The sequence below is a fragment of the Camarhynchus parvulus genome, chromosome 10, assembly GCF_901933205.1.
Source record: "Camarhynchus parvulus chromosome 10, STF_HiC, whole genome shotgun sequence".
In the NCBI taxonomy this organism is placed as follows: Eukaryota; Metazoa; Chordata; class Aves; order Passeriformes; family Thraupidae; genus Camarhynchus; species Camarhynchus parvulus.
The window spans coordinates 11,122,154-11,136,616 of NC_044580.1; the positions used below are offsets into that span (position 1 = coordinate 11,122,154).

Genomic DNA, 14,463 nt, shown 5'->3' on the forward strand with positions numbered 1-14,463 from the left:
CATGACCATTTAACTGCTTCCTTATTGTGAAAATGTGCCTGACCAACTCAATGTGCAAGGCTGCTCAGTCCATAAACCCTGCAAAGGGACTCATTGCAATGGAGAAAGAAGAGTAGACAAGGAACTGGGTTAATATCTCTAAAATTATCAGAAGTAGTGGAAAACTAGCAGTGGAAAAATCACATTTTCCTCACCATATGTTAAATGCATTTGTGTGCTGAGCTGTTGGAAATCCTAAGTGAGCTTGGGAGTGAACATCTGGCTGGGGCATTTCTCTGCAGTCTGGTTTCTTCCAGGTGAGAGAGGATTCATCAGCTAGAGGTAACAGGGAGGAGAACCACTTGGAATATTTGCACTCTTATTCAGGGTGGTCTGTCTTTGTGAGCAGAATTTTGGGATACACTCCCTCTGCAGCCCCTGCTTAAAGAAATGTTGATAAGATGGTAGCAGGTGCTCCTGATGCTCTGCTGAGGAGGGTGGATGAGGAGCAGTGTTAGCCCAAGCTCTCCTGTGGCACTCACAGGACTATTCAGTCATTGAGAAGCTTTTTGATGGTAGATATTGATTATCAGAAGATTTCTCTCTTCCTGATCTGTCCAAGTTGATTAGTTGCATGACCTTTTGGCTTCTCCTACTTGATTTTTGCGTTATTTGATCTTAGAGTTGTGCAAAAGATGTATTTTTGTTCTGAGAAACGATTCCAGTTCTTGGTGGCTGAGAGTTTGCCTGCTTCAATTTCTATTATGAGAATTTGTAGTTATTTACAGTAGCAGAGCAATTCCAGAGCAATTCCATCCATTTAATCTACCTGTTTTGTTTGTGATAAACACTACACTGTTGCTGATGACAACACTGTATAAACAGCATGCAATGAGGAAAAATCACTAATGCTAGGGCAGCCTTTTCTGGGGGCTGAATACTTGCCAATTTGTCCCTGCCACCTGAATCAGAAGCAGATGTAGAGACTGAGGGCAGGGAGAAAACTCTGTCATTACAGAGCAGTGGAAGGCATGGCAGTGCTCTGCAATATGTGATAGTCACTGTTCAGGTTTCCTCACATGACAAAAGCCTCTGGTTTTAATTGCACCCACGAACAACTTTAATGCCAAAATCTTCGGCATTTAGCTCTGAAGTGTATAGTGGCTTAGGAGTCTTTTTTTCCCCCCTAAGTGCCGTGGTTTTAATACCATTCCATCACCCCACACATTTCCCTTCTTTGTGTTTTCATTATGCAACAGGAATTCTCTTAAAAATCTGGATCTGCCACTAGCTCTAGCAGGTGTTTGGCTTCTGAGTGCCAGTTTTTTTCTTCACACAGCTTATGGATGAGAATTTCACTGCCCTCAGGCACAATTTCAACTGCAGTATATGAAAAGCATGTTACTGTGTCAGTTCAAATTATATCACTATTAAAGAAAAAACTCAAAAGGAAATTAAATATAAATAATCATACTAACATAACATAACATTAATAACATTAAGGTTATAATTTAAATTAAAAAGAATTGGGAAAATCTGAGTCAGAAGTCCCAGACTCTCCTGAGAGTGGCCATTGTAAATGAGGATATTGACAACTTTGAGTCACACAATATGGCTTGATGAATAGTACAATAATACTGGAATATATAAGAATTAAGTGTATTTTTTAGTTCTGTATAATATACTGTGTGAGAGCTAAGTATTGTGGGAAGTCTTGCATTCCCTCACCCTTATCCTGTTTATCTGATGGTGCTGAGACTCTTTTGCTGTGCCCCACAGTGTCCTAGGTCCCATTTTGCTCACATATAAATACACAAATTGCTGCCACCTCTATTGCCTTTCTTGGGGTGTTGAGACCTGCATGAAGAAAAGTTAGTCATATGTGGTGGAAGGGATTTTTCCTTAAATCCTGAATCCTGCTGTCACACCAGTGTGGGCATGTCACTGTGGCCAGGTGAAAACAAAGAGGCATTTCACAAGACCTGTGCAGAATTGTTAACAGAATCATGCCATGAAGTTTCACTCGCCCAGAATTTTTGCTTTACGTTAGATTTTAGGAGGATTTTTGTTAAACTGCAGCTTTCCTGGGAGCATTCACATCTTTCTGGTAACCTTTCTTGAGCATTATTAGAGTAGTTATCCAGTCTGGATACTGGGGAAGGCAATGAGGAGGAAGTAATTTATTAGAAAAGGGGAATGTTGGACTTGCAAGCCAATTGGGTGCTGTTTATCTCACTAGGAAAGGATTAGGCTTCTACAGCTTCTTGTTCTTCTTATGAGGCCTCTATTCATCAATATTTTGTGGTGTTACTGAGTAATCCTGAGGCCTGTGTTAGTGCATAGGGTGTCTTGGCCCTTCATGGAGGAGGCTTCTTCCACCCATTAAAGGAATGACCCTGTGTCCTTTCTCATTTCATTTTGTTCTTTCCTTTGCTCCTTAAGCAATGTGAATCTTCATTCAGTGCATGTGTTGATTTGTTGAGCTTTATGATCCAGCTGCTTCTGACAGCAATCTTACATAGCCTTAAACTATTCTTCTTCCTTGCCTTTTGTGAAGAAATCTGCAGTTCCTCAAAGATTATGCTCCCACTCTCCTCCAGGTTGTAACTGGACCTGTAACTGGGATCACAGGCAAGCAGGGTTGTGAGTTTCCTGCAAAGGAGTGCAGTTGTCAGCAGCTTGTCAGTTTAACAACAAAATAAATCCTTCACACGTGGTGTTCATGATAAAGGACACTAACAAAATGTCCTGGATTTGGCTGCATGGAGTTAATTTTCCACCTGGTAGCTGGAGTGGTGCTGTATTGTGGATTTAGGACGAGAATAATGTTGTTTTGGTTGTCACTGAGCAGTGCTTTCACTAAGCTGAGGACTTTCCATCTTATACTGTCCTGCCAGCCAGGAGGCTGCACAAGAAATTGGGAGGGGCCACAACCAGGACAGGTGAGTCCCAGTGGCCACTGGGATGTCCCATGCTGGGTGGGAACAAACTGAACAATAAAACTGTGGAAAATGGGCCAGGAGCGGGTGGCTGATGCTCAGGGACTGGCTTGGCATTTGTCAGCAAATACAGGGCAGTTGCACTGGGTATCCCTTGTTTTGTACATTTTTTTATCATCATTATTATTGTTTTATTTTCTCTTTTTTGTCCTGTTAAACTGTCTTTGTCTCAGGCCAGGAGTTTTGCCTTTTTCCTGATTCTTTCCCCCATCCTGCTGTGAGGGGTGTGTGTCTGTGTGGTGTTTAGCTGCCTGTCAGGTTAAACTGCAACATGAAACTTTAAAATAATATTACAGATTATCCCACTTTCTTTGCTAAGAATGCTCATAGTACTTTTGTGATGTATTTTTTCTGTGGGGATCACGAGAGCCTTTAGAAACTGTCAGTAAATAAAAGGTAGAGTTTCATGAGAATATGCTCCAATAATACTGAAAGGACTGACTTTATGACATGAATTTTACCAATTATTAGGTTACTAAATAAGGAATAAAAAGATTTTGTCTGGAATAATGGAACATATGGTGAAAGAGGTGATAAAAAATATCTTTTTAGGATTCAGTCATTTGTGTCTGTCTTGCAAGATTTTTAAAAGGGGTTTAAGTGAAATACTATTTTCTATCTCATTTCCAGATATTCCTTCCTTTCACTGTTTCATCACAGAGGAGAGTTGATAAAGGGGATGCAATCTTAAACAAAAAAGGCTGAAAACATCCCCCAACCATTTCCATGCCCTCAAAGCACAAGCTTTGGGGAACATGCAGGTAGAATCTTCACTCACCAGTGTAGATTGTTTTATCTAGATACTATAAAATTACTTTTCTCTTGGATCTAAACATAGCTGTGCCCCTTCCCCATTCCCCAAGGCTAAGCTAAAGACTTGGGCAAATAATTGGGTATTGCATATTTTGGAAGCAGGATCTGATCCACAGTCACTAACTTTCTGACAATAATTGGAAGTGAACTGCTTTGGGGTTATCTTCTCTGGGTGCTGAATTTTCCCCCTTGGCTCTTATTTATACAAAACTAGAGAGAACTGAGCAAGCAGTGCAAGTTATGTTGCAAGGGATGCTGTGCTGCTGCAGCTGGATTTGGGCCCTGGTTCTGTCAGAGGGTCCCTGGGAGCTTTGCCACTGATATCCCTGGGAGCGGCTTCGGTCTGCTGGTGCTGCTCTTTTTAGAGCAAATTTTAAGCACATCTGATCAATTCTTTGGAAAGAAGGCAGAGTCTGCCTAACACAGAGTTTAGAAGAAGCTTCACTGGAAGTAGGAAAATTTCAGGGTTCATGTTTCTTTTAGAAATATGAAGCGAAGTCGATATTTAAGCTGGGTTTTGAAAGTAAATGGAGTTTTGGCTAAATACTGCTGCAGCCTTTCAGTGAAATGTTTAATCTTTTAGCCAGACAATAACAAGAGAAAACATAAGTAATTGTTGATAAATATCCAAAAAAGTTAATCACTAGTATAAATTTTAGAGGGTGCAGAAAAAGATATTTTGAAATGTGTTGATCTCAGTCTGCAGCCCAAGCTATGCCAAAGAAAATGTATTTACATTTTATCAAGAAAAATGGTGGTAAAAATGTCCTTTTGAAAAGACTGAAAGACGGGATCTTAATTAAAAAACTAAATGCTGTCCATTGTTCTTCCTGTTTCAGTGTTGGCTTGAAGTTGTACAAACGGAGAGCCTGAAGAGAGGTTTAGGCTGAGCACTTTTGCTCTGGTGACGTGATCTCAAACACACTGCAGTCACTGGAACGGCTCCGAGTGCTCCAACGGGCGCAGGATGCTTTGAGCAGCAGAGGTGATGTAGGCAGTTGCTTTCTTGCAGCTGTGAATATGATTATAGTTACAGCTTAGGTTCAGTTTTCAGTGATAGACACTTCAAACAATAGCTGAACTATCATTTTCTAAGTTGCTGGCAGTGTTTTACTGTGTCGGAAAAATGGTGGCTTATCCAAAATATTTAAGAATTGTCTTTTGCTTATCTTTATATGTATCTTCAACTCAGAGGCACATTTTTCCAAGCTTGTTTTATTTCTTCATGTTCAAGCCAGCCTAGAATGAGAGATGAGAGGAAAAATCATTAGATTTGGGCTTAAATCAGACATGTCTTAAGTCTGCTTTTAATACAGAATAAACATGGAAGAGCAATCCATGAGTCTCCCACTCTATTTCAGTCCCCAGCAGAGCTTTTGACTCAGTGTTTCAGATTGTCTCAGTTGTGACTTCCCTGATGAAATCTGACAGCCAAATTTTCTTTCAGGATTCTTCTATGAAGAAGTGCTTGACTTCAGTTCAGCCAAGTCCTCTTTCATTTTTCTAGGAGAAATGACATTTATACTTTAATTCCGATTTGAAATGCTGGCCTCTTAGTTTAATATTAATAATTAAATAATTGGCCTGGTCTGCTGAAAAGTTGAGCTGCTGGCAGCTTCTGTGGAAACTCAGTTCCCTTGCAGGGTCTTTAAGTGTTTCAGAGTGTCTAGCATTAGGAAGCTGTTTCTGTAGATCTTGGCCGTGACAAAAGCTGATCTGACTCTCACTAGATATTTATTCATCAGGATTGCTTGCTCTGGAGATAGCTGAGGTTCTGAACTGTTAGTGTGACATTGTTTATCTGGAAATACACTTTTTCATGTTGTGATGAAGCTGGAGTGCAGTGCTCAATCTAACGTTTTTGTATTGGAGTCCTTGAAAATCCATTAAACTAAACTGCTACTTAGCTGGTATATTACTTCCCTGGGGCGTAAATCAAATGCTGCAGCAGCTCAGGAGACACATATTTAACTTGAATTAAATGGGAATACACACATTTTGGTATCTGATTGGACTTGCTGTGCATATTAATCTGACAAACATGTACTTACAAGTCATTAAGAATGCAGATAGTTTTTCTCATTTTGCTTTTCTCATATTTTTTCCCCCTAAAACAATGATTTTGGAAATGAATGCTGCCCATTTTCTGCTTCCAACAAGAACTAATAAAAGAGCCACAAAACTATGGAAAGCAAACTGCCTTCACTGTATTTCTCTTTTCTTTACAGAATTTACTTTGGGCAGGGTAATGCACTTGTGCATAACTGTAAAGCTTTTGTTGATTGGAGCTTTTATCTTTTGTCTTTGTTTCTTTTTAAAAGTAAGATATTGAGGCAGTTTCAGGAAGAACATGGTATTTGTCATTTTCAGCATTTGAAATAGATAATTTTGAAGCTTTCCTCTGCATTACTTCAGTTTGCTCTCATTATGCTCCCAATTTTAGCAAGGACACAGGCCTAATTAGGTAGTGACTGATTTAAGTCTAGGTAATGTTTATATGTATTAAGTGTACATAAAAGGAAGAGTTCTTACTTTTCTCTGTATGTGGTTCTTGGTGCTAAGAAAGTCTAAAATTAAAAATTCTTCTCTGAAATATTAATGCTTTATTTCTAATTATGTTCAAGTAATTTCTTTGAGATGTTACACCTCTGTTTTCTCATTTTCTTGACCTTCACAGCTCAGATTTAATAGAAAGCTTTCTTTCTAAAGCTGCTGCTGTCTACATGTAAATATGGAACCATCAAGTCTCCTCGTGGCTGTGATTAAGTAGAATAGTAGCATGCTATTATGAGGTTTGGTTGAGCTTTGTCTTGGCCTTAGTATCAAATTATCTCCAGGAACTGTAGACTAAACTAGATTTTTAAATTTATCTGAAATTACAATGGCAGTTTAAATCCTTGGATGAAATTTTTACTCTCTAACTTGAAAAGAATGACCAATGATTAATATTTATAATTTTTAGTAATGGAAAACTCTAGTGATTTGATAATTTTAAGTAAGCTGGATGAAAATAGCTAACATGAATCCTGGGTATTAGGGAAATAAAGAGCAGTTAAAGTACTTTTCATTGTGTGGTGGTTTCAGAATGTGCCAGTGGGATTCATTTTGGGTCAAACAAACCAGAAGTTGTGCCCCAGCAGAACCTCCTGCTCAGTCCCTCCCAGCCTTGCTGCTTGCTAATGGCAGCATTGGCTGGGAAGCACTCAGTGACCATTCCTCTCAATAATAAAATAAAATCCTCAAATCCTCATCTCCAGCAGCTTCTAGTCAGTGTTCTGCAGAGCAATGAAACTGTGCAGCAGCAGAGGCAACGTGCAGCTCTTGGTGGAAGGAGATCTAAAATCCAGAGCTTGGATACAGGCAGCTCTTTGTGTCTTGTGCAATTGAAAGTGGAAGAGTAATTTGGCCTTTCAGCACTCGGGTGGGGAGTGGTGAGTGAGGAAGCAATCACAGCCTGACATCAAAGCTGTGCTCCAGCATAATAAAGGCTTGAATAAAGCCAGTGCCTTTCACACTTCCCCCTTCTGCTGATCAGGACAGTTCTCCTTGATCACATAGCTAGAAGGATGTAGCATGGAAGGCCTTATATTTTCAGTTTCTGACTAATAAGTTACGTGTCCTAATTGACTCGGAAGATTTTCAAACACTGATCTGTTTCCAATTTTTATATTTATTTTTTGTCAGTAGGTAATATATACTTCCTTGCTACGTGATATGTTAATGTCAGGGAGTTTTATGTAGTGATTTGTATTATATCTGCTTTGGCTACGTAATCACCTTCTACTGTCTTCATATGCTTAAGATCATAAAAGCTGGTTTAAAATGCCTGCTTTAAATCTTAAGTGTACTTGTAACTTGACACATTTAATTTAAAGCTATTGAGATTAAACTGGCCATTAAACAGACCTAAAGCACTAGCATGAAATGTAATTGTTTTCTGAAGCTTGCACTTACAGTCTTTACTTTAAAACATGAATTTATATCAGATTAGCTAAGTCATTCAGAGATGATCTCAAATACACTATAAACCCACAGACTGTTGAAATTTGAATTATGTTTAAGCCAAAGTACCCATAGAAATATAAAAGCCTCATAAGGAGCATTGGTGGATTCCTCAGTGGGGAATAAAATGGACTAAGTAGAAACATTCTATTTTGTGTTCAGTACAATGTATGAATGAAAGTGCATTGGGAACATGAAGCTTATTTGGAGGTGCCTGCAGCTAGCTGGTAAAAATGTTTTTCTGCTGCTTTGGTGAGTGGATACAAAAGAGTTCTTTGAACATTTGAATATTTGACTTTTTAAAAATTAACTTTTCAATTTGGGTTGTTTATCAGATGCACGTCATTTATTTCAACATCAGTTTGCTATGACAGCAGATAGTGTGTTCTTAGTGGTTTGTTTTTTTTGTTTTGTTTTTAATTAATTGCTTGGCTGTATTCTTACTCGATTTATACCAGACAGGTAGCAGTACCTATTGCTGCAGCTGACAATCAGTTTCCATTGTAACCTCCTGTGTTACCTTATAAAATATCTGCATTTTACACTGAATTTTTCCATGCTTGGAAGCCAGATATTGCTTGTCTGAATCTAGCAAGCATTCCTCTGCTCCTCAAGTGCATAGCTACTCATGAGCTTTTCACAAAAAAATGGAATGTGTGTTAGAAACCCCTAGTTTTTCTTGTTATGTTTTTCAAATTGCTATTTCAGCTTCAAATATTGGCATGCATTATAGTCAAAGCATAATACTGATTAATGTCCAAAGACTTTATGTTTTAAATATTTAAGCTACAAAGATGAGAAATGCAAACAAGGTTACTGCTATGTATCCTACTGACAAATTTGTTTATGAGGATTAGGCAACAGTGTGATATATACAATTAGCTAAGAAATATGATGGGGTAATTTTGATTCTCTTCTGCCTGTAAATTAGGAAAATCTTCCAAAAATATTGTTATTAATCACTAGCACTTAACAGGTTTCTTTACCAAAGTATTCTACAAATAGAAACTAAACAATGCACTATTAAGATAGGTCAGTAGGTGTTGTAATTGTTTTACACCTGGCAAAACCGAGGTAGAAATGATAAGTACTTTAATCCAGGCCACTCGAGATTTAGAATGCATCTCTCTCATCCATTAGCCCTGTGCTGAAATCCCAGGATGACATCACTGCCATGTTCCCTCGCAGAGGATCTGTGCATAGCCCAGTGAAAGCAGGGGAAGGATGCCAGATTATGTCAGCCCCTCTCCTGTCTGGGCTGTGCCTCATGTCAAGGCTTGCATCAGCTGCAGCCAGCTCAGGTTCTGCAGCAAGCAGCACTGCAGACCTCTTCTGGTGGCCTTATGGGGAAACTGTTGTTACCAAATGTGGATTTGTTCTCCATATTTTATTACTTAATTATGCATCAATAAGGGCAGTTGGCTCAAGTGTAGAAGGGAGATCTCTGCTGCAATAAGCTTTATAAAAATGTAAGGATAATATGGTGTGAATATGAATTACTCTTATGTAGGCCTGATGAAAAAATCCTCTTTACAATCTTGTTCAGTCTTGCATGCTGAAATGTGACCTTTACCCTAGTCTAGACATGTCCTTTGCAAGCTATTTCTAGTTTATATGAAGACTGCTTGATTTAAACCAAGTATGTTAATCTGATGCTGTCATGACTGATGAGGTTTGCAGTCTGAGATGCTGACAGCTCTCAACAGAGTAAGCAAAAGCCCTGTAAGCTTCTCCAGACCATCCTGCAAATGACATGCCATCTGCTTTTTATGAGATAACTTGTGAGCTTCAGAAGGTGAACTTAATGCAAGAGAGAAAGTGCAGTAGGTCTTACCTTCCTTTTCCACCACGAAGTGCTTTAAATTATGTTGATTGCTTTAGGAATCTCTATTTAGCTGGCACCTATATTTGGTACAGCTCTAGCCAAGAGTCTAGAAACTGGGCGATGGCATCTGTCAGCTTTCATGTGAAATTGCTGTGTAAATGTCAAAATATACAGTTTAATTACACCCCTATTTATTAAGTTTATTCACTGGTAAATGTCCAGCAGTAACTTACACATTTCAGGCCTTTTTTTCTTCCCTGAAAGGTTTCAACCTTTTAGAAGGGAATGTTCATCTCCTTGCCCTGTCCTCACTACACAGCTGGACTCAATATTCTGCATTCAAAAGATGATTGCTTATTTTCTCTTGTATACAAACCAGTTGGCTTCTCAGGACAGTGTTAAATGCAGGAGGAACAAGGGCAGAAAAGTCTGTGAATAACATTTGCTGCATATCTGGGTTGCTTGAGACCTCCAGTGCAGGGAGATGCTGCTGGCCCAGCACGGGCTGGGTGTGCTGAGCAGCCTCAGGTGTGCTGTGATGGCTCACCAGGCACAGATCCTCCAAGCAAAAGCTGTGTCTGATCAGACAGACGTCAGACAGCCCAGCTGGAGGTGCCAGCTATGATTCTGACAGAATTAACTCCTCTGTAGCTTGAAATGAGCCCTTTTTTCTTTCCCAGCCTGTACTCAAATGCTTTTCCCCAGTTGTGAATAGCATCCTGAACTAATATGGAGCACTGCCTGTGTTCACTCCAGTCATTCCTATTTCTTCCTTGCAGTAATATCTTCCTGCAAGATAGGAAAGTAATTCATAGTGTCATGGCTTCCTATTGGACTAGATGAGCCCTCAAGATATTTTCCAAGCTGAGTTAATCTATGATTCTGTCTTTTTTTCTTCCTGTAAAAATAAAATATGTTGCATTTAAGAAAAAGCCTGTTACCTGCAGTAGCCACTTCTGTAGTGAAGTGTATGAGGACAAAGAAAGTGTAACATTGCTTTTTGAATGTCTTTGAGCAGCGATGTTTGCTAAGCCAGAGATGATCTCCTTTGGTTCAGTAGATTATTCTACAATTGAGGCATCTTGGTTTGAACCTCTGTAGGCGTTTAGTGTGTCTCCATCACAGCAAAATATCCACCCAGAAATACCATGCCTTAAAACACAACACTTTTTTTTTCCCTCCAGAAGTTCACGTCTGGATTTTGTAATTATATGCATAGTTTTTAAAAAAAAATTACTTGTGTTTGTAGTAGGTGTAACATGACCTCTCTGATTTCCTTACAGACAAGAGCAGAGCAGTCCCAAGGTGCATACTTCCTGCCCGAGTTTGCACTTTCTCCACAGGGGAGTTTTCTTGAGGACACCACGGGGGAGCAGTTCCTCACTTACCGTTATGATGACCAGGTCAGTGTGCCGTGTGTGAAAATTGTACAAATTGATTGGTTCATGTAACTCTGAGACAAAGATTGCTGTGGAACAGGTTAAGATGGAGAGCGTGTCTTATCTTTTGAAGGCACATCAAATTTATAGCAAGTTGAATGATAGCACATTATACAACATCCAAATTAAGGCACTCAGTTTCATAATTAATAAATGAAAACACTTTTGGAAATATTAATAGGATGTAATGGAGACAAAAGCAGCAATATTTTAGTGATGTGTTAATAGATGTTTATAGTTACATCTGCAGAATGTGTAGAATTAGAAGTTATTGCCCTTTCTGTGAATTGTTTGACTCAATTTATTTTGTTTAATGGAAAAATAAGTGTCAGGCAGATTTTGCATTTTCCAGCTTGTGAAAAGTCAGAATATTGTATTAGTTCATGAAGTTTTTGTAAGGGAAGGTTGGGCAAATTATAAAGAAACAAATGGGAATAATGAATGGAACAGTGTTTAGAAAGAAACAAATTATATTTTTTAAGGTTAAAAATTTTTAATGCTTTCTCCAGACTCATAGAAACATTATGTTAAACATGGAATATAGATATAAATGTAAAGAAAGCAACATGAAAGAAATGCTGTTAATCTTGGCAAAAGATCTGAAGTAAACCTAGGAAATGTGTGGCGTGCTGTGGAAATTTACTCATAACACAATGTGTTCCAGGAGTCAGTTGAATTTCACATCAAAACTCTCTGAATTACATTCATAGACACTTACAGTACATTTCTTAATGTAAGATGAGGGAGTTTGTTAGGAAACACTCCCTGTAGATGTGAGAGAAGAGCCAGACTTCCCCTGCATCCCAAGGTGTGGTTCTGTCAGTGATGAGCAGATTTATTTTGAAAGTTGGGCTCCTTGCAGGAGCTACTTGAAGAAAACAATTTGCTCATCACTATCCTAAAAGAGAGAACTGAGGTGAGTTTATTTGAGCTTTAAACTGACAATGTTTTTAGATAGAAGGAAGCAGAAAAGCTACCATAGAAATCATGCTGAGCCACTGTGAACTATTTGAATTTAGTTTAAATGTTTACAATAATTCATACTTTTGCTTCCCTAGAAGGTCTTGATTATCAACAGAAAAGGTTCTTGGATAAGGCCTTCCTTGGACTAAACACCTGGGAAAGCAATAACTTACAGGACAGTAAAATGCAGCTGCAACTCAGGCTGCATTTAATGACAGTAGTTGAAAAACACTATAAAGGTTATACACTTTGATCAGAATAGTTTCCATTTAATGGAGCACGTTTTCAAGAAGATGATAAATCAAATATAACAGAGGCTTAGTCTGAGTCTTTGACTAGACTGTTTGGACTATGTGAATAATATAGCTGATTAAAAAACAAACAAAATGAATCCCCTTGAAAAAGCCTCAAATACCAGCATAGCTCTGTGCAGAAGCCAGTTCAAAGCCCAATTCCATTTGATGGAAAGAATTCCATTTGCTGGAAAGTTTTCCATTAATTCCATTGAGATCTGAGTTGGATCTAGGATATGGCCAGCTTCTGTTCTTTCATAAATGTGATTTAGTTTTGAAGCCTGCTCTTCCCAGACACTTAGCAGTATGAAATTTAGTTTGAATTCCTGGAACTGAAAGTGGTGCTGAAACATCAAAATGTTAAAAGTAAAAGCAACTGTATTAGCAGTAGTTTCTTTTGAAGAAAATTCAGTCCCTAAGCATTATTTATTGAAAGTTACAAATACATTGAGTGCAGATGGGAACTGATCTGTATCTCTAGCTTTATCTTCCTGCAACTATACAAGGATTTCTTTGGTGAATAAAAAGATTTTCCTTGATTCTCTAGGAAATTAATCATAGGTTTGTAATAGTATGCAGTTACAATTACATTTTTGCTGAAATGCTAATACAAAACTCAGTTGTATCATTGGTCAAACTGGGTAAGAAAACTAGATTTTCTGTGCTTCACTCAACTCTTTCTTATGACATTTATTGGTATGAATGGATGGAAATCTTAAAACCAGAGGGTGAAAATCCTTCTTTGGGTAATCTCTTGAATTTTTATAAGCTGGAATGGGTGCGTTTGAGACATGATAAATGTCATAAGAATACACAGGTGAATAAAAAGAGAGAAATATATATACATTAAAAAGCCCATTTTAACCTATCCAACACACATGGAATCAGTACTGGAAGGTTACCACATAAATAAAGAATACATCAGCATCTTCTCACACACCTTAATTCCTTAATTTAGTTTAGTAATTCATTTTCTGTCTTGCCCTACTGTGAAGGGCTGCTGGCCTTTGGGAAATACATTCCTTCCTTTTCCCTGATGTCCAGAATTGTCCTCTGGGCATCCCCACAGAGTCCTGGTGTTCCTGTGCATCCCAAGTTACACCTGAAAATTGGCAAATTGAAATAACCTTGTGTACTTACAACCTCTGTTCTTTTGGCTAGCCAGTCTTGAGACACTTGCAGGAAAACCATCTATCCCTATCTTCCCAGTGTGCCCTTTTCCCCCTTGTGCTGTTCCTTTTCTCCAGGCCAGTAAAATTTCCAGTGAGAGATGGATAATATTTTTACATAGCAGCATCATCATCGTCATGATCCAAGATTAGTTTTCTTACATCCTCCAAACACAGGAATGTTTCAAAGGGGTTTTCTTTGGCTGTTGTGTGTGATATTTTTCAAGCAGGGAGCCAGTTTAATCAGAATCATTCATTCCTTTGTTAGTAAGTAATCTCAGTAAAATAGAACTAGCTGTTACTTAAATATTCAAAAGTATTTGCTATCTGAAATGACAAGCTTACAGTTTGAAATGAAAGATGAGTAAATATTCATAGGAACACACTGTACTCTGCTCTAGCCCAGCAGAATTGCACATGGATTCATGTTGTACATGCAAGATAGTACATTTTGTTCTGGTTTAATCTGGCAGGACTGTGCTCTCATTTTTGTACAGGACTGCACTAACCTCTTTGCATATTTTGTTGCTCTATGTGTATTTAAGAATTACATGCAGATGAAATTCTTTGGCTAGATATTTTCAAAATTCAGTGAATATCTTTCTTACCACTTCTATGACTATAGAGGAAAATACCTTTAAAGATCTGATTAAATATGGACGCTCTGATTCACTGAGTGACATCTGCATACAGTGGGACATTACAGTTTTGACACATTTATTGCTGTATCTTCAGGGAAAAACAGTGATTCAAAGCAAATGCTTCTCAGGGATCCCAAAGAACAGAAATGTAGAAATGTTTAAATTGAACATTTTCTAAAGGCTTCTGTATTGTTGACCATATGATGTCTTGTATCAGTGCATTGCACCCTTTATTTCTGAGATTCTACTGAGTCAATGCAATTTAAACCTAACTTGGTACCAAATAGATTTTGATGCAAAGCCAAAGGCTTCAACTGCTGTAAGAAATCTGAGATTAAAA

The 14,463-nt window shown here is 38.3% G+C and overlaps 1 protein-coding gene across 7 annotated transcripts in view; it reads left to right on the plus strand.

The window, feature by feature from the left end:
* ADAMTSL3 (ADAMTS like 3) overlaps positions 1-14,463 on the plus strand; it is a 170,678-nt gene that overhangs the window by 19,045 nt on the left and 137,170 nt on the right. For all 7 annotated transcript variants that reach the window (XM_030954940.1, XM_030954942.1, XM_030954943.1 and 4 more), the window contains exon 3: positions 10,902-11,021. In XM_030954940.1, the coding sequence (XP_030810800.1) occupies positions 10,902-11,021 (120 nt within the window). The remainder of the gene's footprint in view (positions 1-10,901; positions 11,022-14,463) is intronic.